The sequence below is a fragment of the Chelmon rostratus genome, chromosome 19 (assembly GCF_017976325.1).
Source record: "Chelmon rostratus isolate fCheRos1 chromosome 19, fCheRos1.pri, whole genome shotgun sequence".
Taxonomy (NCBI): domain Eukaryota; kingdom Metazoa; phylum Chordata; class Actinopteri; order Chaetodontiformes; family Chaetodontidae; genus Chelmon; species Chelmon rostratus.
In genome coordinates this window covers 12,051,999-12,074,949 of record NC_055676.1, presented here as the reverse complement: position 1 = coordinate 12,074,949, position 22,951 = coordinate 12,051,999, and the positions used below count along the sequence as shown (strand labels likewise).

The 22,951-nt window shown below is 41.6% G+C and overlaps 3 protein-coding genes across 3 annotated transcripts; 2 read left to right on the top strand and 1 right to left on the bottom strand.

The window, feature by feature from the left end:
- Positions 1–1,439: 1,439 nt before the first annotated feature.
- loxa (lysyl oxidase a) lies at positions 1,440–6,286 on the top strand. The gene is made up of 7 exons (XM_041960123.1): positions 1,440–2,293; positions 2,576–2,684; positions 3,146–3,283; positions 4,409–4,565; positions 5,249–5,344; positions 5,532–5,647; positions 5,749–6,286. Exons 1-7 carry the CDS (start codon positions 1,660–1,662, stop codon positions 5,753–5,755), a joined length of 1,257 nt encoding a protein of 418 aa, XP_041816057.1. The 5' UTR covers positions 1,440–1,659; the 3' UTR covers positions 5,756–6,286.
- Positions 6,287–8,156: 1,870 nt separating this feature from the next.
- On the top strand, positions 8,157–15,301 carry snx24 (sorting nexin 24). The gene is made up of 7 exons (XM_041960308.1): positions 8,157–8,327; positions 9,762–9,845; positions 11,370–11,474; positions 11,713–11,807; positions 11,938–11,967; positions 12,207–12,271; positions 12,468–15,301. The coding sequence occupies exons 1-7, from the start codon at positions 8,196–8,198 to the stop codon at positions 12,536–12,538; spliced, it is 582 nt and encodes a 193-aa protein (XP_041816242.1). The 5' UTR covers positions 8,157–8,195; the 3' UTR covers positions 12,539–15,301.
- On the bottom strand, positions 15,199–21,686 carry ggcx (gamma-glutamyl carboxylase). The gene is made up of 15 exons (XM_041960307.1): positions 21,484–21,686; positions 21,003–21,203; positions 20,718–20,876; positions 19,597–19,762; positions 19,430–19,508; positions 19,226–19,332; positions 18,956–19,119; positions 18,549–18,850; positions 17,976–18,107; positions 17,520–17,671; positions 17,220–17,389; positions 16,988–17,118; positions 16,755–16,902; positions 16,294–16,489; positions 15,199–16,175 (listed from the first exon to the last, which is right to left on the bottom strand). Exons 1-15 carry the CDS (start codon positions 21,506–21,508, stop codon positions 16,016–16,018), a joined length of 2,292 nt encoding a protein of 763 aa, XP_041816241.1. The 5' UTR covers positions 21,509–21,686; the 3' UTR covers positions 15,199–16,015.
- Between the last annotated feature and the right edge of the window lie 1,265 nt (positions 21,687–22,951).

The window sequence follows — 22,951 nt, the reverse complement described above, 5'->3', positions numbered from 1 at the left end:
TTACTGCTCTAGATAAATAAGGGTTTACAAAAAAACCCTCTATATTACATACTTTTTCATATATTTTAAAAGATAAAATAAGAATGTAGAGTGTGTCTAAGGTCACAGCACACAATGCCCCACTTTTTAAAAAACCCTCTGAGGAACTGATAAGATGACGGCATGCAGCACTTCAATATTAATTGCAGTCACCTGCCCCCTAGTGTCAGGATATGGGACACTGTAATTGGTCTGTTAGTAGATCACAGGGACTCTTCATTTTATTTGATCCTGCATCTGTTGTCCTGCACCTGTCACGTTACGTTTCTCGTTAGAAAATGCCTTAGCTGGTTCATTTTATTTTTCCATTTTTCTTCAGCTCGATTTAGAATCAAAACCTAAAACCTGTGAAACATATTACTTGTTGCCTCTGGATCACTTGGTTTTTCATGATGCATGTCCAAATTCTTCACATGTAACTGCTTTGAAGTGAAGAGCTCTCGTAAAACTTTGTGATTTGAGAAACTGTGAATTCCTTGAGACCCTTTGCTGTGGTTTAGCAGCATCTATCCTGCGGTCAGTTGTGTAGTTGTTAGAAAGAATTTCCTGGTTTGCCAAACAGAAAAAAATGACTACCTTGGATCAACTTTCCAAAGCTGTGCATTATAGCTCTGGTGTTAGCAGCAGGGCAGTGATTTGACTGGGATGCAGCAAATTGCTTAGATTTATCAGCAGAGGAGTGTAGCGGTCACCAGTCTGCAACCAGGCGCAGTAATGCAAATATCAAGTATCACCACAGCCTCATTCTGTTTATTGCTCAGAATAGACTAATTATGACCTTATAGAAGATTACTGTGAGAGGCATGTGATGAGGCTTTCACGTTGTCAGCAAAGATCCAGCACAGACAGGACTGAGGCGCGGCTGATGTGGAGGGGGGGTTTGTGGGAGATGGTTTCCCAGAAAAAAAAAAATGAAAAAGTTGCAGGGCCATCAAAGAGTCATGTTTAGGTTTCTGCCTCCTATGAGAAAGTGGAGTGTAGAGACTTCTGGCAGAGTGTGTTGCAATTTGGTTGGGAATTCATCCAGCAGTCAGGGGAAAAAGTATTTATCATGACATTTTGTTGATCTGGCAGAGAAAGAGAAAAATTACAATATAGACAATAAATAGTGGTTTCCAGGCAATGATAACTTCAGTGGATTTCTCAAGAAACTTAGCATCTGTTTTTGTGCCTGTTTTTGATACAGCCGTTATGTGTCTAAATATGCATCTGTTTCCATTCATCGCGATGAAGAAAAATTGTCACTAACACGCGTGAACCATCGTTCAAAGGGCCAGACTGAGCAGTTATCAAACACACTTGGTTGGGCATGATCAGACATCACGTATCCAGTCGTTATATGAGCAGCAGCACCAGACTTGTGTAACAGATTCGAAAACTCCAAATGCTGAACTCCTCCTCCTCATCATCATCATCATCATCTCACTGGGCGCATCTGCAGTCTGCAGGAGCAGAGCGATATGAGTTTACACGGATACATTCAAACTTAGCTTTTCTTCCCCGCTCACTGAATATCCTTCAAATAGACATGAGGGATATTTGAGCTAAAGACGAGTGGCAACCCCGGCTCATTTGAAATAGTCGCTTTGTCACATTAAATCTTCTTCCATTAAGTTCATAATGGGATTACGCATATTTGGCACGCCACTTTACGCATATGCGTGCGTCTACTTTTTTGTTTTCATCCTGCAAGCTGCCCAGTCTCAGAGGGATCCGGGGACACAACAAGGAGACAACCAAAGAGCGGCTCTCCGACAGACGCTACAGTGGTCGCACAACGGCAAGATTTTTAGCATTTTAAGCCAGGGCTCGGAGTATCAGCCGCCCAGACGCAGAGGCGCACCTCAGGAACAAGTGCAGGCGCGACCTGTCACCATCATTCGTGATGCGGACACCTCGAGCCTGCCGGCGGGGCAGCAGCAGCCTCCCCGGCCGGCGTCCGATCCGCAGAGCCCCGGTGGCCTCCCTCCTCCACTCCAAAGGCTCGTGAGAGGGCACGAGCACCGCCAGCATCACCATGACCGACCCGGTGAGCGCATGGGAGCACGGAGGAGCCTCAGAGCCAATGAGACCCAGGAGAAAGTCACCGTCAGTCCGCCTCTGCCCAGGAGAGAAGACATGATGGTCGGCGATGACCCGTACGACCCCTACAAGTCCATTGACGGTGATAATCCGTACTACAATTATTATGACGTTTACGAGAGACCGAGGCCGAGAGCGAGACCCGGATATGGAACAAGGAACCATCAGTACGGTAAGACTGGGGACAGTGTCCCCAAAGCAACAATCAAGTCATTAATGAGACAGATGTGATGTCATGAAGTGGTGCTTGGCTTCCGGTCATTCAGACAATCAGTCATTTAATCATCTGAGTGCCAGTCTTGTCTCTCTTTGTGTATTTGCCATCTTTTCAAGTGTTTATATGTATGTGAAAACGTATTTCAGTTTATTTCTTCACTTTACTGATGGTGTATGTTTGGTGTACCACCTTTACCGACTGTCATATTTAGCTCTTATCACTGCTTTGTTGTTTTAGGTCTGCCTGATCTCGTGCCTGACCCATACTACATTCAAGCCTCTGCTTATGCCCAGAGAGTCCCCATGTACAACCTGAGATGTGCAGCCGAGGAAAACTGTTTGTCAAGGTAGACTGCTGTCAGAACTGATCCACATGGGGGGAAAAAAGGCTCGCAGCCAAGTCTGTGTGTGATTCAGAGAGCTTTGAGCCATAACAACCACCTAAAGTGTTTGTGGGTGAGGGCTGCCCAGTGGAACCATGAGGTAAAATTAACCGAATCCTGCCACTGATGGTGGAGAGGGGCGGAGTGGTGAATTTCTGTAAAGTTTAATCATAGTTTGTCAGAGGAGAGAAAGCCCGAATGGTAAACACATTATTGAAAACTAACCCAAACAACCACGTGCCTTCCAACTATTTTTCCACCCACCGTTTATACATACGAGCTGCCTTCACTCACGCTGGAAGTCTGCTCCACTCTGAGGAGGGGATGGAGCAGGAAAAACAATCTCAGTGATGTCATCATGTCCATATATGACCTGTGTCCCCCCCCCCCCCCCCCTTCACTCTTCCTTTGGTTTGCGCCTGCAGCTCAGCCTATAGATCCAGTATTAGAGACTACGACACCCGTATGCTGCTGAGGTTTCCCCAGAGAGTCAAGAACCAGGGGACAGCAGACTTCCTCCCCAACAGGCCACGTTACTCTTGGGAGTGGCACAGCTGTCACCAGTGAGTGTAATGTCATGTCAGTGCTGTCCACCTCACCATCACACAGCCAAAGAGTCTCTGTGACTTGTGGCTGTGCCCTTGCATCATTTGTTCTCGCTGGCCAACATCGTACTGGCATCAGGCAGAGTCACGAACCAGATCTAGACTGTTGTGCTTTCATCATCTAAACATTGCATTATTCACATGCTTAGGTAGATCTGTGTTGTTGTTTACCAGTTACAGCTGTAAGCAATCAATAGTTTCCAAGAGATCACATTTGTCACTACACTATTTGTCTTCTCCCGTCTATAGTTGTGGTATGGCACCCCCTGTTGAACCTCAGCTGTGCTACTTTTGGCTGTTTTATAGCTTTTCTTGGCTGTTTTATTGCTTTGCAGAGATTTTGATATCAGGACTAACATCTTAACGTGAGTTTTATTTGTGTCTTCAGGCTTTCGTGGCTGTAATTTTCTATTTTTACAGTCTCAGCGTAAGAGATGGTAAAACCCACTGTGGGCTTAAAAAAAGATGGTGTGACTGAACTTCACATGACCTTTGAGTTCCAGTTAATTCACAAGTGCAAAGCCAGACATTGTAAAATAAAGTTGTGTGAGGTGGATAATGAGCCAAAAAGGAAAACCACTGCTATTCCTGTCCCTTTATTGAGCGTTTGGAAAAGTGCCCAGTTCTCCTTGATTCTACAGAAACTACCTCAGTCCAGAGTTATGTCGTGAAATAGCCACTCCACTGTGCTAATCCCCAAGATGGAGCACATTTGGCAGAGGTCCAATAAACTGTAGTTGTAGACTGTATAGATTTTTCGCCAGTGTTTTGAAAGTCAACTGATGTTAAAATCCAGACTGTTCCTTTCTCATTAAACAAACTCTGCCTTTAAGATAATGGAGTGAAAGCAGATTCACTGCAGCTCTACAGTGACTTACAGCCATTTGAATGAACACAGGGGGAAATGTCCAACAAAATGTGTTTAGATGTTAATCAGTGATTGTAGAAATGTGACTCAGTAACAAAAACAGCCCCTGGTCAAGCTCAGCATGATGGACAGTGCGTAATAAGACCCAGACTGACGTGGAACTGACTCGACTTGGATTAAAAATGTAGTATAATACAGTTGCTGCTGATCCACAGGCACTTCCACAGCATGGATGAGTTCAGCCACTACGAGCTGCTGGAGGCCAGCACCCACCAGTCGATGGCTGAGGGCCACAAGGCCAGCTTCTGCCTGGAGGACACCTCCTGTGACTATGGCTACTACAGGCGATTCGCCTGCACCGCACACACTCAGGTCTGAAGGCAACTGTTGAAATGTTGCTATTACTCATGTTAAAGCTGCACTTATCAATATTTTAATATTATCAATGGAATTCTTGAGACCTGTTGCAAATGCATAATAAGCCACATGCCACGCCAAGTTTTTCAGGCGCCTCCATGAAAAATGTCTGGGGGCTTGGGTGCACAAGTGTTCAGACCCAAATAGAGGATAATGTCTCTACTGACTCGCTTTTTACTTAATGACCTGGTTGCAGAATTTTGGTTCATACATTTGTAGAAACCAGACTGGAGCTAAGAAAAACAAGCGCTCTTTCACTGAAGCAGCCATCCTTCAGAGAACTAGTTTAGTATTTCCTTTTTGCGTGAGCCAGAGGTGATGGTGATTTAATGATTTCCTGTTTCTCCTGCAAGATGATCCCACCTGCCTGAACATCTGTGATCAGTTGTTTAGTACAGGATTTCTTTTTCCATCCCAATCTTTTTTCTGCTTTTTTCTTGTTGAAATTGCATCCAACCATACCACTAAAATTGAACCAAAAATGCAGTTAAATTTTTCTTTTTATTCTAAGATTTTTACTCCTACCATTACATTTTATACTACAATAAAACAGTAAAGTCATTTTTAAAGTTACAGTTACTGTTCTGAAAGCTTCTTTGTTTATTTAATGCTTTGCATGGATGCTGTCCAATGTGCAGGGCCTGAGCCCAGGATGTTATGATACCTACAACGCAGACATCGACTGCCAGTGGATTGACATCACAGATGTGAAACCTGGAAACTATATCCTCAAGGTTTGTTAGAAATACCAGATGAGACCTCCTGAGACACTAAACCTCCTTAGAAGAGTTGTGTGGAAGCACATTGAACTTGTGAACAGGGTGATCAGGGTTTGTGCTGTTTCTGTCTTTGTTGTCTTTGTTGCTGTGCTATTGATTCCTATATTTTTACATGTGCTGTTTGTTTTGCTGTTCTCCACAGGTCAGTGTAAATCCACACTATCAGGTCCCAGAAAGTGACTACAGCAACAACATTGTGCGCTGTGATGTTCGCTACACTGGCAACTATGCCTATGTGTCAGGTTGTCACATGTCAACGTAAGTATCATGTCTCATCTAACATATATTTCTTAGCTATTCCTCGTGTCCTCCATTAGTCCTTATGGTGTTTTCGCTCTTTTCTTTATCTTTCTTTTCAGGTATTAAGAGATGCAAGTCATTCCCAGCATGTTCTGTAAATGACAATGAAGAGGACTGCATATGAAAGCATATAAAGCATCATGAAATGCATTTTAAATTGTTCGTAATGTTGTTTCTAATTTAAAATAATCCAGATTTAAAGAAAAAGTAGTAATCATCTGACATCATAGTGCCAGATAATGTCTAACTCTTCTTTGCTTGTGTGAGAAAGCAGTTTGTTTTTTTATCCTTACTGATAAGTATATTCTTATCTCTTCTTATCTCAAGATTTTTTTATTTCCTGCTTTTATTGCTTGTACTGTATGCTTGTACTTCATACCAACTGTAAGATAGTTAAAGAATAGAATCCATGAAACTTAGAAACTTAGAAAAAATACAAACGTAAACCGGCTTGCCCTCCTTGTTAATTCAATATCACTTATATCACAATGTTAAAATGAACCAGTTGTTTAAAGGAACAATGTATTTGTTATATTTATAAGCAATGGAAGAAGCTCTCTTTACTCTAAAGCTTTTGGTGAAATTTAGTTGAATAAAACATTGCGAAATGGTATCAGTTTTTTAGACTGATCATTTTTAGGTGAGTTTAAGAGTTTTTTGTCTTACAGTGTTTGCCACAGACACACTAAATCCCACACATGCCATTCACCTTTTTCTGTGAAAAGGTGAATATAAAAGGTACAACATAGGGCTGCAAACTAATGACTACTTTCTTCACATGTTATGATTATTTTATGATGAATCCATTATTGATTAGTCAAAAGAATGCCAGAAAACATTGCAAAATGCTCATCACATGTTTGGCCGAAGAAACATAATCATATAAATAAAAAATAGAAAAAGAAGAGAGAAGAAGAAGAGGAAACTGGAATCAGAAAACGTTTTGTACTTCAAGGATTTAGTATTTCATTAATATGAAGCACAAAATAAAATGAAAGTTATTTTGCTTTAACAGGGCTGCACAGTACCTAGCTGGCTAACTAGCACGGCAGTGGGAGCTTGGATTGTTAGCATCAAAGTGAAGAGTCACCATTAACCATGTTAGCTGGCTAATGTTTGCTAGAGCAACCACAGAGCAAGAAAGGTTTGTGTCTCTGAGGAACATCTTTAGACACTGCAGAGAAAACTTTAAATTAATGTGAGCTGCTGCCATTAAAAACAGGTCTTCATGTTGATACTCAATTCACTGCAAGCCCACAGCTGTGTTACACTAAAAGGATACTTGATTAAATTTAGTAATTTAGTTGTTGAGCTTGTTTGCTTAAACCTGCATTAACTGAGTTTTGGCCACATGGGGGCAGCGAAAACTATAAATGCAATGCTAACATAACCTAATAAGGTTGATATAGCAAACTTGCTAGCAAGCAGATGCTTTTTTTACACATCAAGCAGATACATAGCCACATTAGCATTGATTTGGGGTTGTGTTTCTGGCCATCAGATGTGCATACACCAAATGTAGTCTCCTATTATCTCTGTTTTTGGTCTCCACCAAGTCCTGAAGGAAATACCTGGCTCTGTAGGGTTGAACTATGTGTGCAAGCTAGTTACTAACTTTGTCGGCAGCGGAGAGCGGTGAGCGTGAACCAAAACAAAAACAATGAGCTGAAAGATGCTAAAATGCTCTTTAAAGCCGAGGGGGAATTTATCAGTGGGTTCATGAGTGAACCCTTTCACATGCAAGAAATCATGTGATCCATTGTAACATAAAAATATTGAAAATGGCCACAAGGGGGCATATGATGGGTGAAAGATCAGGAGGTGGTGACAGTAATGACATGTGACATCATAAAATAAAAACACTTTTGAAAAAGGATATTTTAAATCAGGGCTGTAATTGTAATATCTATTGGTTGGAAACATCAACCAACATTCAAATATGCTAAAAATGCACCCATATGAGTAGGAATAATCAATGTCAAAAGCCGTGCTATCATTCTGTTCCATAACTTTCTTCTGTCTCTGTCGATATAGACAGTGACAGTGTTATGAAGTGTTGATCATTGTTAATTGATCAATGATCATTTTATGAATTGTTATTGTCTCACAATATTATCTTAAATTCCTGTTTGAATGTTAGCTAGCTAGCATGCATTCCTTGCAGTAGCTAGCAAACATCCCATACACTGAGCATACTTTAATTAATCACTGATCTTTGCCATTACAGACAATCACAAAAGAAAAGGTAAAAAACAAAAAAACAGAGCAATGTAATACAATATACCGTTATTCAAAAATAAATGAATAAGAAGTTTATCCCATGGGTGATTTTAAAAAATATTTTATATAGAACATAATATGTTATTATTATAACGATGTGTGATGTCCTCCGCTCCACCAGGGGGCAGCACTGAGACTCTGTTCAAGTTTTTTGAATCCAGTGATTTCTATCAGTCTGACAGAGAAACTGGAGTAAACCACCAGCAGAGTGTGCGTGTGTGTGTGTATGTGTGTGTGTGTGCCACAGGATCAAATATTACCTACGAAACTGTTCGTTTTTCAAGTCAAAATGCATCCAGTCAAAGTGTCGATTCCGTCGTTTCGTTCAGAAAACAGCTCGATGGAGAAAGGGTACACGGTAAGCGGCTTACCACTAACCTCTGTGTGTCTGTGCGTGTCGTCTGCTCTGCTGCTGTCATCACTTTTTCATTTCAACTCACATTTTCAGATGAGAAACTGTCGTCTGTGTAACATCAAGCGGCTTAAACGCTGATCTAAGGTTTTTGCCTGTCTGATCGTCGGCTGTTAAGGTGCCTCTAATCAGCCCTGAACTCACCTTGTTTGTATACGTAGTAAACATTTCAGCGTCCAATCATAGATCGCAAAAACGTATACAGAAAAAAACGCGCTATGGATTTAATTTAATCTAATTTAATATTTGTAATGTCAAGAATTCGTATCTGGTTAGGGCCACTGAGCATGTAAGCCAACCCACCCAGTCCTCTAGGTCAGACGATCCCCCCCGCTCCCCAGCTGTCTGACATAAATAAACACTTATTTGAATAAAGCTTTATGACATGAATTCATTGTATTTGGGAACCTCATATTAACTGTTAATGATCCTATTAACTCTATTTTCCCCATACATGTTACTTTAAAGGGTTACACCAGCAAGTTAGTGTTGCAGTGGGGCTGAGACATACTGACTTTTAACTTTAAGTATAGGTCAGCCTCCAAAAACACTGGATCCTACATTTCCCATAATGCCTTCAAAAGCCTTTTGGTTAGGCCCTAAACTCCCATGTCTTTCAAAGTCCATGCCTCCAGATTGAAAAGCAGACTTGCTGTCATGCAGTAGTCCCACTTCCAGCACCTTCTTTCAGGGTGTCTGCTGATTCTGAGTACTGCCTCCATCCCACTGCCTTCTTCTCACCACATTTAAAGCTGTAGTTTGGCATTCTGGGAAACTTGTTTACATGGAGTCAGTGTCCCCCTGCTTCTAGTTGTAATGCTAAGCTGAGCAAACTGGCCTCTGGCCTCAGCTTCCTATTTACTGTCCAGACATAAAAGTTGTGATAATCCTCACACCTAACTCTTGGAAAGCCTAATATATACTGAATCAATGAATGGAACTGAAACACTCGAATTTGGTCATAAAAATTGGCAAAGACTGTGTTTAATATGGTTTGCTCACATCATAGAACGTCATAAGACTCTACAGGATTAGTTAGTAGCTTTACTTGTTGGCTGTCTGTCCTGGGAGGAACTGCATGTATGTGTTTATATTGCCAGCCCAGTATTGCATTAACTACACTGCCATCACTAGAGTGGATTTCCTCTTTTACATAATGCTGGTGGGAACAGCAGTGTTTCTGCTGTATCTGCAGCTTGTACGGAAGAATCCAGCTGAGTGAGGGAAGTATGTTTAGTGATGTTAACAGTAACTCTGGCAAATCCTTTTTTTTTCAGTACAGCAGCCAGATGTTTCCTCTTGGTAACTCTCAACTGACTCCCAACAACAGAACTCACCATTTTCCCCCAAAAGAACTACTAACTTTTTCCTTCCTTTCAGGTCTTCAAAATTGACGTGCTGATGAACGGCAGACAGCACACTGTTGAGAAACGCTACAGTGAATTCCATGCATTGCATAAAATGGTGAGATTTAGTACATCCCCTAAGTTTATGATCATTTATCGGTGTTGAGTTTGAGTCCTCCTTTCACATGAGCTCAAATTTAGTGTTAACCTTTGCCTTTAATGAGTGAAAATGTTCCGATTTTGACATACTAAGCCATCATATTTGATGATGTTTTTCACAGATATTTGAGTTGCAATAATATTTTTTATGTCTGTGTGTGTATTGTATAATGTTCAGGTTGATTGATCAACTCACTGAAAATGAATCGACAACTATTTTAATCATTTTAAGTAACTGATCATATGATAATGTCACCACAAGTGTCAACACTTTTGGGCTCTGTTATTAACTGAATCCATTTGGGCTTTTTGTCTGTTGTTCTGTCAACTAAGACAATTAGAAAATTACACTTTGCACTTTCTCATCTTCACTGTCTGACATTGTAGAGACGAAACAATTAACTGGGTTATCAAGAAAACAATCCACACATTAATTGATAATTAAAAGAGTCATTGGTTGCAACCATGATTGTATACATTAATGAATGAAATAAATAAAACTTCATTCATGTGCAATATTTCATATTAATTTGATACAAACAGATGCGATATAATCACAAAAAACAGATTAAAAAAACACATAAAATGCATGCACAGCAAATAAATACTTAATGTGGTCCACGCTGGTTAACCACATTCACCATACTTGTTTTGTTGAGGTCGTCGCTTCACAGATGAGTTCCCCTTCCTGTCCTGCTCGGTCATGCTCATTTTCTTTGATTGGAGCGCAGCTTTCTGTCCAGGTCTTTACCACAGAAGATGACGTTTTTACGTGTCACAGCAGGGAAAGCAGGGGTATAAATAATGAAATTAATGATGGCCGAATTCCATTTAGCTGCTCCAGTTTCAGGGTCCTGGTATCATGTGTGCTGGCTTACTGTCACGCTGTCATGGCTTACTCGGACACTTGAATAGAGCAGAGCCATCGGTAGTGTTACTAGTAACATCTGAGCCTTTCCCACTAGGGCGAGTCAAAATGTGTGGTAGCAGCGTGGCTCTATGGATGGCAGTGTCGTTTGGGGTTCCACTTATATCTAACAACTACAGGATGGATTGCCGTGAAGTTTTGCACAGACATTCAGGGTGCACAGAGGATGAACCATAATTAATTAGGTGATCCACTGCCTTTTCCTCTAGCGCCACCAGCATGAAAATCTTTCACTTATTTGGTGAAATATCTACTCAAGGGATTAGCTGACTTAGGAAGTCAAAAACGTTGTTTATGATAATTCATTTAGTGACCAAAGTGGCAGACAAATTAGTGACAAAAATAATAACATTCCCCTCATGTAGTTTGAGTTTGGTGCTAATTAGCTAAACTTTGCATGCTAACAGGCTACAGTAGGTGTTAGCTTTTACCTCACAGCACCACTGTGCCTAAGTACAGCGTCACAGAGCTGCTAGCACGGCTGTAAACTCTTGTTGTCCTCTTACCTAATCTGCCATGTATTTTCCTTTTTGATGATGTATTTAATCCCTCCAGCTAAAGAAGAGCATAAAGCCACCAGAGATCCCTTCGAAACACGTCAGAAACTGGGTTCCCAAAGTCCTGGAGCAGAGGAGGCAGGGTCTGGAGCTCTACCTGCAGGTACTGTGACACAGAACCAAAACATTTCTTTATGTGCATGAAGTCTGTATCATGAATGCATCCTGTCTGCTTTTACCAAATCCAAATTTTGTCTAACCCAAAGTAAACACACACACTACAGTACAGATGTAGGGAATTCAAACCTTTCCCCACAGAAAGGTCATGCAGGTCACTTCATTTGTGTACCGCTGCTTCATGCACACATTGTAATTTACTTTTGTTTTGCCTGTTTTGCCAGACTATAATTATGGAAAATGGGGTTCTGCCAAAGATATTCCTGGATTTCCTGAATATCCGCCATTTTCCTTCGGTGCCAAAAACAGAAAGCTGTGGGTGAGTTGAAACTGCAGGTTTTCTATGAAACACAAGACCAATTTGTGGCATTTTTTGAAAATCTGTGGGCGAGTTTGTTCCCAGGCAACTAGAAGGCTATGTGGCTTAACTTTAATTTGTCTTCTCTAAGGTCGTTCGATACGGAATCAGAGGAATCGAGGTGAGTCGTTTTGTTTCCTGTTGCAGTCGATATTTACAAAAATATTGGTTGAAGCAGCAGGTCAGATTCTTTGTTTTGCACCATTTGAACCAGTTAAAACTCTTGCCACCATTTGCTCTGCACTTGAACTTCACTCCACATGTCAGTGACACCGTGTATATTTCTTCACCCTGTTGATTTATATGCACCGTGCAGCCGCCCGTAAATGTTCTCACTTCTCCTTTTTGGACTATTCTCAGTAAGCTTTCACACCAGCCGGTCTTGCTGTTCCTGAGAGACCCGTACCTGCTGCCATCTGCACACGGTGAGTCCAGGACACTTGCCCATGATATCGTAATATCCCAGTTTGTTCAGTGCTTCATAAATCTAATAGTATAGGTAAAAAGATTCATTATTTATGGTAAACTAACTGTAAAAGTTGTAAAAAAAAAAAAAAAAAAGTGGGCATGAACTTCTCACTTATCTTGCCTTTTAATTTCAAAACCTTTCTTTACTTTCAGACACATTTTCAAATGTTGTGATTGAAGGTGTGATACATGGAGTTTTCTACCCAGATCTTCAACCAAGGTAGAGCTGCAGAGCCGAAGCTGAGGGCATGTTGCTACAGACACATGCTCCATATTTTTGCACCATTTTAGGTGTGCATCAAGAAGAACATCACATGTAACACTGAGCCTCATTTACATTTCCAAAGCATAAAACAAAACAAAAAAACTGAATAAAAAAAAGGGATGCCTAATCTCTCAATAAATCACTGGCACTACATTTTCAAATGCATCCATTAACCTTATACCAAGTAACATCTGCACCAGTTGTTCTTAAAATATACACTATTCACCTATATTTCAGTGGAATTTAAGCCTGTAAATCCTACTTGTCTGCATTACATTGTTACAACATGTGAAACAGTTTGGCAGGCGAACATAGATTTTTCAAGGCATTAGAGTGGGAGTGGGATTATTTTTGGAATTTATAGATCTTAATACATAATAATACATTTGCTGATATTTTCCTTCTTTCTTATAAAAAAATAATGAGTGAAATTAACATACAGGATCGACTGGAAATAGAAATAAGAGGCGTGTGAACGCAGGGGAGACCTGAAGTGTGTTTTGAGAGTTTTTCGAAGTTTGTGAATCTCACTCCATCTCCGGGGAACCAGAGAGGAAATGCTGGTGACAGCCGGGCCGAAGGCTTGTTCCCAGACACAGAGGAGGCCTGTAAGGACAAAGCACAGGGCTGTAGTCTGGAGCTGGATCGTGGCCTGCAAACAGGGCGGTGCCACTCCCTTTGTAGCACCAGTGCTCTGGTTTTTGAATTTGTTCCGGGCCGCCACGCCGAACCATCTGAGAGTGAGCAGTGGGACAGCCTGGAACACTTTCAGGGCTGGGTGCTGGTGGAGTTGACAGCTATGTGCCACATGTTAGGGTGGACGTGATTTGAGCTTCATAAGTAGGCGGCAGTGTGATGACGTTTGTGAAAGAGCGCTGCAGTGTTTACAGTGGTGATAGCGAGCTCCGTCTGGAGCTACGGGAAGAGCAGCTCAGTTTGGTCTGGTGATGAGCTTGAAGTTTTGGCCACAAAGCTAGTTCGAAGTGTAACCACGACAGATGTGGCACAACCTATTTGTGAGCAAAGACTCAGACTCACAATACATCGTTCAGTGCAGCAAAGCCACATTCTTCTTCCTCAAATCAGGCGCCTACATTGCCCACAATGCAATTTGACCATTGACAGTTTGGGCGTAGATTCGGGTGTGTAGCCTAAAGCAGAGATAAAGAGCAGGCTATGACGGGCTGATAAACTCACTTCTCTCTAACGCCACGCCAAGCAGATTTTTTCAGATTCAACAAACACTGACTCAAGTGACATCATTAAGGAAGTTTATCAGATTTCTCACAGCTCCCTCCTGAGCCACACATAGCTTTGTACAACTTGACTTGCACATGCAGAAAATATCTTCAAGACCAGTGAACAGACTTTGATATATAAAATCGGTGGAGTTTTCTTTTAAGAGAGGATTACAGCGAACTCGAGGACACTGTTTCATTTCTTATTTATGCCACCTTGCTTCCTTCACTAGCCTCCCCCTCCCTGTCAAGGGCTTCCCATGTCTAACGTAAAATGCAATGATGAGTCATGAGGACTGATGGCGCAGCAGGAAAATTGAACACAGGATTTAAACTGTTGCTGTCTCGCCTTCCCACCTTTGAAAATACTGTAGCTCCAGATTGTGCAATATGTTAATTCAAGAAAAAAAAGATTTCTATGATCATAATTAAATCAAAGCAGAAATCCTTCTTATTACTGACTAGACCTGACACAAGCCTGATCCTGCATTGTCCCAAGAAAACTGCCTTCAGACACACATGCTCGGTTGTCGTAGGTGCAAGTAGATTTTAACATCAGGGTTTTAGTTTGTGCACGAAAACAACAATCATGTTTGATTTGTGTACACGAGTAGGAAGAAAGGCGTCTGGTAAGACTTGCTAAGGGCCAGTATTCGACACCAGTACCAGTCGTGTTACACTTAATGTTGAAATCACACATAACACAGAAGGGCCAGTTTTTCCACTTGCTGTGATTAGACACATAGTCACCCATCAGGTAAAGGGATGCAATGTGTTTTGCTTTGCAGAGCACTTGCAAAATGAGAGATGGTGATTTTTAAGACTTTCAACCAGTAAAACACTGTGCAATATGAAGTAAAATACAGATTGTCTTGATATTGTTCCATGCGTACGAGTGCCTGTGAACGTACAACCCATGTCCTGTTGTGAACAGTCAAAATGACGTGTAGCTTTTGTGGAACATTATGTTGCATCTCACTTCTCGGGCTTAATTTGACGACACAACACTTCTTACAGGACTGGACCTCCACTACAGCAGTGACAGCTATTTATTTATACTGAATGAAATGAGCAATTAACTTCAACGAAACTGATCATGAGTTTATGTTTTCGCAAAGTGAATCATTTCATAGAGCTCCATCTTGTAGATTTGTATGTATTTATACTGTGTAACATTGTACTGTTTGAGCTCGATGTGAAAAGTGTCTTTTATGTGCCATAATGTCAACCTGCAGTGAACACTGGAATTCTACGGTAGCACTTTAAGATGGGCGATATGTAAAATACTGACACCAATAAAATTCATTATTTCCACAAAACCTTGTCAGACTGAAAGTTCAAGTTGATTTTTAATAAAAAAAAAAAACATAAAATTTATAGGTATCATTAGCTCTTTATTAGAAAAGTAACTAGAAAAGGCTGTCGATTGACAAGCTGACAACTGCTTCATATTTCTGTCAGTGTTTCTCACATTGCAGGATTAGCATAAATGTTCAGAGAAGTGTCCTTCCTGGAGGTTAAACCTCCTCATATCCTACTGTGAGTTTGAAAATGTGCTTGATTCAACTAGAATTACTGAAATTAGAGCTGGCGAAAAACACCAACAGACTGAGGAGGTATCGACCATCCTGATCCTGTTCACGCAAGCTTGTTCGGCATAATCGGTTCACTTAAAACTTAAAACCATTCAGTAACATGCTCATACATTTTCATTCAAAAACAAAGAAGCATAAAAGTGTAGTAGTTTGGCATATTTGAAATATGATCTTCCAGCAGATCATTTAAAGCAGGCCTCATCTGTCATAGAGCATTTCTCATTACTTGTCAATGCCACAATATTTCTATTTGGTCATATCGCCCAGCCATAATTGCAATTATAAAATTCCTAAGCTGAATGAAACAAACAGGAAATGTAATCTTGCACAGCAAAGCAGTGAACAGTATTCTAGTTTTGCTGCAGCTACAACAGAAACATGTCCTCTGCATGAATTTAGATTTGTAAACAAACGGTATCACAAAATACTGGCTTTGTACCTGGAAGGATGGAAAGCATAGAAAATTAAAAATCCTTTGAGTTCTGGGCAGCGATGTCCCAGTAATGGTCCAGTAGTAGCACCCACACACACACACACGTTTGGAATGTGTGATCCAGCACCTGGAGGCAATTCAACAGAGTATCTATGGTCCCAACGGCAGCTTTAAAGTTCTCCATGACCGACTTCATCTTTCAGTCGTTCGTCCTGGCTGCCGTCAGCCTGAGGTGCTTTCATGTTGGCGAAGGCAACTTCTCTTGTCAGCTGCTCAAGAGGAGGGAGACCCACCGCCAGGTTCCTCATAGCAATGGCTGTCATCAAGAATCTAAAAGAGAAGGGGATGGAGTTAGTGAGAGACGGTACATTCGTGGCTTAATTGAGTTTTTGAGTGTAAATACAACCAAACCTGGCACGTTACTGTGCTGTTACAGGACAACACTCACCCCCTCCGTATGGTATAGTACTTTTTCACTGCAAAGCGCTCCAGCCGCTCCAGCACGCCAGCCTCCCTGCGTTTCTTCACCTCCTTCATGCGCCGCTGCCTCTTCAGGAACAGCTGCACAATCGGGTCGGTGGCGTTGACGTCGTCATCTTCTGCGGCGATAAGGGGCTGCAGCTCAGGAGGCAGCGGCTCAGTTTCTGTTGGAAGAGACTGTCCGGTCAGCTTCTGAGGACTTTTTTTGAGCTCTTGAGCAAAACTTCTTCATATATGGATGAAAAAGGAGAAAGTTCTCATGGGGTCAGAGCTGTTAAACACTGTGATCTCTGAGGTTATTTTTACACAGAACCCCTATTCCAAAAACGTGACACTTTTTTGCATTGTAGCCTAATTTTTTAAAACTATTTCCAACCGTTAAGCGCTACTCTTCCTGGTGTTAGCTGGCCGCCATGAACACATTTTCACCTGTCCCGTTGCGAACGCGCTCCTGGAGCTCAAACAGCTTGGTGAAGTTCTCCTGTAGCGCCGCCTCTGTGGTGTTGACGTAGATGTACATGTAGCAAGATGGGTCTTCAGATACCGTGTACACCTTATGGTAAGCCCCAGCAGGCACCTACACATGTACATTATGGTAAATGCTTGAGTGTGTTGAGGCTAAACAGTATAATGATCATGTTGGTGATAGTGTGTTGCTGTACCTTCATCTTCTCACCAGGCTGAAGAGTGTAGTTCTTTTTCTCCTCCACTACCTCGACGTTCACTTGGCCCTGCAGTACATGGATGCTGGTGTTGCCCAGATCTTCACTAACAAAGTTTTCTAAATGGAGACCTGAAAGGCAACAGGCTGTCAGTTAGCACAAAGTAAGCCTGTGTAGCGCCAGAATTAATAACTGTATCTAAATGAAAGACAGGACAAGGAAAAGTGGGAACCTGGGAAGTCAGCGATGAAGACGATCTCGGTCTGATTGTCCAAGCTGCCCTCAATCTCCTGGAACTTGTGCCTCCAAGGTGAGAGGTCCACCAGGAGAGGCATCAGCCATGCGTTTGGTTCGAAAGGCGACCAATCAGCTTTCACAATATCCACACGGGGATCAAAGATCCTTAGAGAAAAGTCCCGAGCAAATTACAGAACACACACTGTCACGATTAGTATTTTATAACATAAATCATTTGATAAATCCTACGTAATTGCATTGATAGTATCTTTTTCTGAAGTGAAACCTTTCATACCTTTGCTGGAAGCGTTCATTGATGGACACCCAGATGTCAAAGTAGATTTCAGCATCAGTGATATTATAGCGGGGCAGGAAGTGATTGAGGCACGTGGCATACTGCTTGAGCATGTCTCCGTGGTCCTTCCAGCGACGGCTTTGGGTGAACACCTGCAGTTCACCGACAGTGCAATGAGGAGAATGTCACATTCTTGACGGTCGAGCCAGAAAGTAGTATAACTAGTGATGCCAGCGATGAATACAAAGCTAAAATGCGATATCCTGCAGTCAGCCTATCTCATTTCTCTCAATCAGACAAATGCAGTTTTTTTCAACACGTGACAAATGCAAGCCTTGTTCATACAGGCTCAACATTATGATTGTAGATGCTGCGCTGATATACCTGTGACGCCGAACTGAACAAACAGAGTTAATGTAATGTTCTGTTTCCGGCAGTGTTTCACTTGTTACTCACCCCAGGGTTCAGATATCCAATTTCTCCAGTTTTCCCATCTTTGTAGGTGATCTTAACATGCTGATGGCTGCGGGAGTGAACCATCATGTCCCACGAGTAGCCATACAAGCCATTGGTCCAGTTGTTGTAACCCTGCATGAAAACTAAACATTAGAATAATTCCATACAAATAAAAGTGACATTGTAAATTATTTTTTACACTTCAAGACAAATCAAGACTTCAGACTTCTGAATTCATAAAGAGGAAGAAGAGAAAGTGCAAAGTGTTCATTTCAGAGACCGGGTGATGAGTATCTACTTCTTCAGGGCTTTCAACACCGCTGAGCTGTTGTTTGCTGTGGACCAATGACTATTGACTCTGATTGAGCAACTATCAGTCTGGTGACTCAGGCAGGGTTTAAAAGGCTTTTGCTGGCAGCAAAGTACAATCTTATTACACAGAACTGCTCTGTGCAGGAAACTGATCAGAATAACATAACGAGGCAATTTACTGTTTTGTTTTTCTTTATCAAGTCAACTGTTAAAGTCTTTTATAATCTTCAGCATTAAAAGAGACACGACAGGCAGGTGTACCTGTGTGATGAAGTGGGAGTAAGGCATGAAGAACTGTTCGATTATGTAGAGAATAGTAAAAATGGCCGCCAGCTTGTGTTTAAGTCTCAGTTTGGAAGCTTTGGCGACAGGCGGGGTCTCCCGACGTTCACTGCTGGTGCTGTGGATCTCGTTGTAAACACAGGAACTACTGGGCTGGGGGTCCGGTGAGGTTAGCGGCAGGACCACCCTCAGGAATGCTGGGAAACGGCCGAAAAATCTTCTTGGCCAGTCAGGGTAGCAGAACAGAGGACTGGTGGCCAGCATCGTGTAGGAAAACATCCCTGCAGAGGATTAGCATTCTCGATAAGATGAAGTAAAGTGACAAAATTTTAAATATTCCTGGCAGCGAGAAGAATGTTTTTAATGAGGCAAGACAACAGACTCACCGATGCTGAAGAGCTGGGAGTTCATACAGTGGAAGTACGAGACAAAGAAAAATCCATAAGGTCGCGTGACATCAAAAAACAGCAGGTAGCCAGCACTCAGATCCAGAGCAAGACCACCTCCATGCACCACCAACAGGTTTACTAACTCCACAGGAAGGATCACTCTGAAAAAAGATGTGTAGGACAGCAAGATCAGAGTGCGAGCGTGGACATAAACAGTCAGTGCTTAAAGGCAAAAACACCTTTGGACTGAGCTGCACTAATACCTACTTGAAAGGATCAAACAGCCAATGGTTTGCCAGGTATGACATTGAGTATCCCTCAACCCAATCAGCATCCAGCTTTTTGACTCCAGCGATGAAGTATACAATAAATATCTTAAAAGGACCAAAAAAACATTGACATCATTAGATCGCCTGTCGTCAAGTTGGAAAATATACAGTATTAGCTGCTAAAAGTCATTGGTGCACTAACCTGTGTCCTCAGTACAGTGTAATTCCATAGAGGCACATGAGCATTTCTGATAGAAGGCCTCCGCAACCCATCGATTGACCTACAAATAGACACAAACGCACAATGGGCTTCCTCTGTGGAACTAACACACACAGACGGCAGAAATGCACGAGCAAACATCATCTCACCAGTATCTGTTGCCATCCATGAGCGTGAGCTGAAATCCGATGAGACCATAGAGGTACGAGTGATTGTTCCAGGCTGTTTTGTCCAGGAAGAAGATGTACCAGTACGTCGAGATGAACATGAGGCAGGACAGACGGTAGAAACAGCCAAGCATGATGCCCAAGGCGCCTTCCATGAGAGACACACAACTCCAGTTAATACAGTTCTTCAACAGTGTTTCACAAAGTGGTGAACCTCACCTCATCCTTGCTCGTGAAGGACAGGTCTTTCATACCCAACCATGACACTATCACCTGTTACCAATGAACCTATGAATTTGCCTGTGGAATGTTCCAAACAGGTGTTCCACAACTTTTCCAGGCTTTTGTTCCCCTTGTCCCAGCTTGTTTGAAAAAGGTTGCTGCAAATTCTGAATAAGCAGATATTTACTTAAATTAACAAGGCTGATGAGGTAAAACATTAAATAAGTTGTCTTGTAGCGTTTTCAATTAAGTACATGTCAAAAAGGATTAGCAAGCTATCACATTCTGTTTATTTTTGATTTACACAGCCTCCCAACTTTTCAAGGCTGTACATGCTTTTTTGAATTTATTTTTAGATGACTATGGATGCATGTAAATAATCCTCAAAGTCGAATATAACAAATATTATGTACAAATGGAATACTGAAGTACCACATACAAAACAAACAGGAAGAGTAACAAATGTTATTTAAACAGTACAATGCTGGAAGTGTTGAAAATAAGAGTGGAACATGTTGTAACCAGGCTGGTGTGTAGGCTGAGTAAAGTACTGGATTTGTTACCCTAATGACTCTTCTATCAGTATTGATTTACTTATTTACATTCTGCTTTTCTGTTTGCATTCTTGCACAAGCTAGCTATGAGTTAGCTGGCTTAGGGAAAAAAATAAAAGGTCTGGTGTTTATGTGCTTTCATCTTCACGGTTGCGGCACCACACAGTAACAGTCCCCTATAACATGACTACATCCGGTCAGACTCAAAAAGAAGGGGAGGGGGGGCTTTCTGAACCAAGGCTCAGTAAACACTGAGGCGTGAGCTGTTAAACTTGTCACCTTTTGGACGTAAGCTTCTACCATTTAAAAAAGCAGAGTGTGACCCACCGAGGAACATCACCACGTACACCAGATACATCCAATCCAGTGGCAGTGGCTGCAAGAAGTTGAAGAGGGGAAAGCGGCACACAGGGGCACCATCCAGGTACTTATAGTCCAGGTGGCTGAGGCCACGTTCCTGTGTGACGTCAATCGCCATCAGCAAACCTGCATGGAGGACACATGATGAAGTTGCACACAGACTCACTGCACGAAAGATGACCAAAGTGTGTTATCTCAAGCCTGTTGCGAAATCACGTAAACCAAGTCTGAGCAAATGGCATCTTAACTCACCAAACAAGCAGCGAAAGATGCCCAGGGACGCAGGGTCAGTGGGACGGTTCAGGAGGACTACCAGGCTCCTCCAAGAGGTCAGGTCTTCCCTCCTGAACCCAAAGATCTTCTCCATCTTGCTTCCGGTCTGTGGTTGGGCTTTTTGAGGAGCTGCATCCTTCTTTGTGGTTTGTTCCTCTCCATCGCTGCCCACAAGAGCACCTAGAGGTTGGACAGGACCATAAACGTGACACCGTGTACTATTATTTAAAAGTATGAGCAAGAAATTATGCACTAAAACGCGACGACAACGAACTTGTTGTGCCTTGTTTACAAAACGTGAAAATCCCTGCATTATTTACAAAACATTCAGCTCACTCCAAACACGCCTGTGGTTTAGATAACAGCTTATCCTCAGGAACAGGCTTGTGTAAGTGGTCATTACTTTGGCTAAACAACAACACATCGCCACACTGACTGTCTCCGCTAACAACAACCTCACCTGCAGTCGCGTCTCTCGCCTCCATGTTACAAAATGCTCCGAATAAGACGGATTTTGGTTGGGGACAGGGGGCCAGAAAAGTGCTCTCTCTCTCTCTCTGCTCTCCCTGCCCCAGGTGGAGGTGTCCTGCCTGGTCACGTCAACGAAACGGACGAAGTTACGTGTCAACGTCCCACACACACACACACGCACGCTCCCAGAGCAGGGAGAGGAGGTGCACAGTTTGGGAGGAATTGGAATGTTGTGAAAGAGGTGCTCGTTGTTGATTGGCTGATTCCTCAAACGACTGCGCCTACTACGGGAACACCTCATGCGTCATATCCTGCCGCCGGCAGCTTCCTCTCGGTGCTTTTGTTATTTTAAGGGATATTTACAATATTTTTCCCCGGCATATAACAGTTGTATAGGATATCATTTAAGCAGCAGTATCAATTATTTATATATATACATTAATAAACTGCATAAAAAGTAATTATCAAAAGCTGGAAAATTAGAATTAATTTAAAAATAACATCTATCTTTTACACATATATTACTTAAGTAGTGATCAGGTTTAATAAAGAAAAATATATTTTGAAAGGTTTGATGTTGACATTGGCAACATCTTTTTTTTATTTATGTGTTCTAGAAAATCATTTAGAAGAAAATTTGCACATAAATAATAGTTACCTGGAAACATTTAACAATCAACAAGGCAGCCTATAGAGAGTCTCTTCTAAGAATAAATTCCCCAAATATTCAAACTGTCTTATGAATATGATTAAATTATTAAGTTAATATGCGCTAATCCTAAAACAGAGATCTTTCCCTTCATCAAGAGGATTCCCTATTATATGTGTGCATCTCTCCCTCTCAATCTGTTAAATTATACTCATGCTTTCTGGAATTCTCTTTGCATCAATAATTTTTCTTCTTACTTTACAGCGCGTCCAGAAACACAAGGCTGAGGGTATCTTGTGCTCAAGAGGAGAACAAACCCTGGTGATCAAGTCACACTGGCAAACCATACCATAAGCAGAATCCTGCTGGCTATTGTGCCTAAAAAATTAACAATTAACAAAGGCTTATACTTTTACATGAGAAAAGTCTTCATGTATGAGGATAGAGCATAATTAAACTGTTGGATAACAACACATTAAAATGCAGTCTGTGTTACACTGAGATCTCACTAGTCAAGTAATCAAAGATTCAACATGTTGGCAAAACGGCTTTTGCTGAAATAAGGCCCAAAAGAACACATGAGACAAAATTCAATGCAGATAATTTATATTTATTATCATCATTGTGTATTTTTGGCTTTGGATTTAGATTCAGAAAAACATCAACCATGAAAATCAAATATATCAACAGAGATTATTTGTGATATTATTAAATGATGAATCTCAAAAGAGGCACACAGCACAAAAAAAACAGCAAGCCAATATGCACAAACTCTTGCGGGTGTGCATGTAAGAAAGGAGAGTACCAT

Coding starts and splice junctions, on each gene's coding strand:
- loxa (XM_041960123.1), top strand. CDS start 1,660: ATGGGATTACGCATATTTGGCACGCCACTTTACGCATATGCGTGCGTC. Junction 3,284..4,408: donor GAGTGGCACAGCTGTCACCA/GTGAGTGTAATG, acceptor GCTGATCCACAG/GCACTTCCACAGCATGGATG. Junction 5,345..5,531: donor CTGGAAACTATATCCTCAAG/GTTTGTTAGAAA, acceptor TGTTCTCCACAG/GTCAGTGTAAATCCACACTA.
- snx24 (XM_041960308.1), top strand. CDS start 8,196: ATGTGTGTGTGTGTGCCACAGGATCAAATATTACCTACGAAACTGTTC. Junction 9,846..11,369: donor TCCATGCATTGCATAAAATG/GTGAGATTTAGT, acceptor TAATCCCTCCAG/CTAAAGAAGAGCATAAAGCC. Junction 11,968..12,206: donor ACGGAATCAGAGGAATCGAG/GTGAGTCGTTTT, acceptor GACTATTCTCAG/TAAGCTTTCACACCAGCCGG.
- ggcx (XM_041960307.1), bottom strand. CDS start 21,508: ATGGAGGCGAGAGACGCGACTGCAG. Junction 17,672..17,975: donor TTGGATATCTGAACCCTGGG/GTGAGTAACAAG, acceptor GGTGAACTGCAG/GTGTTCACCCAAAGCCGTCG. Junction 16,903..16,987: donor AGCCTGGTGAGAAGATGAAG/GTACAGCAACAC, acceptor GTACATGTGTAG/GTGCCTGCTGGGGCTTACCA.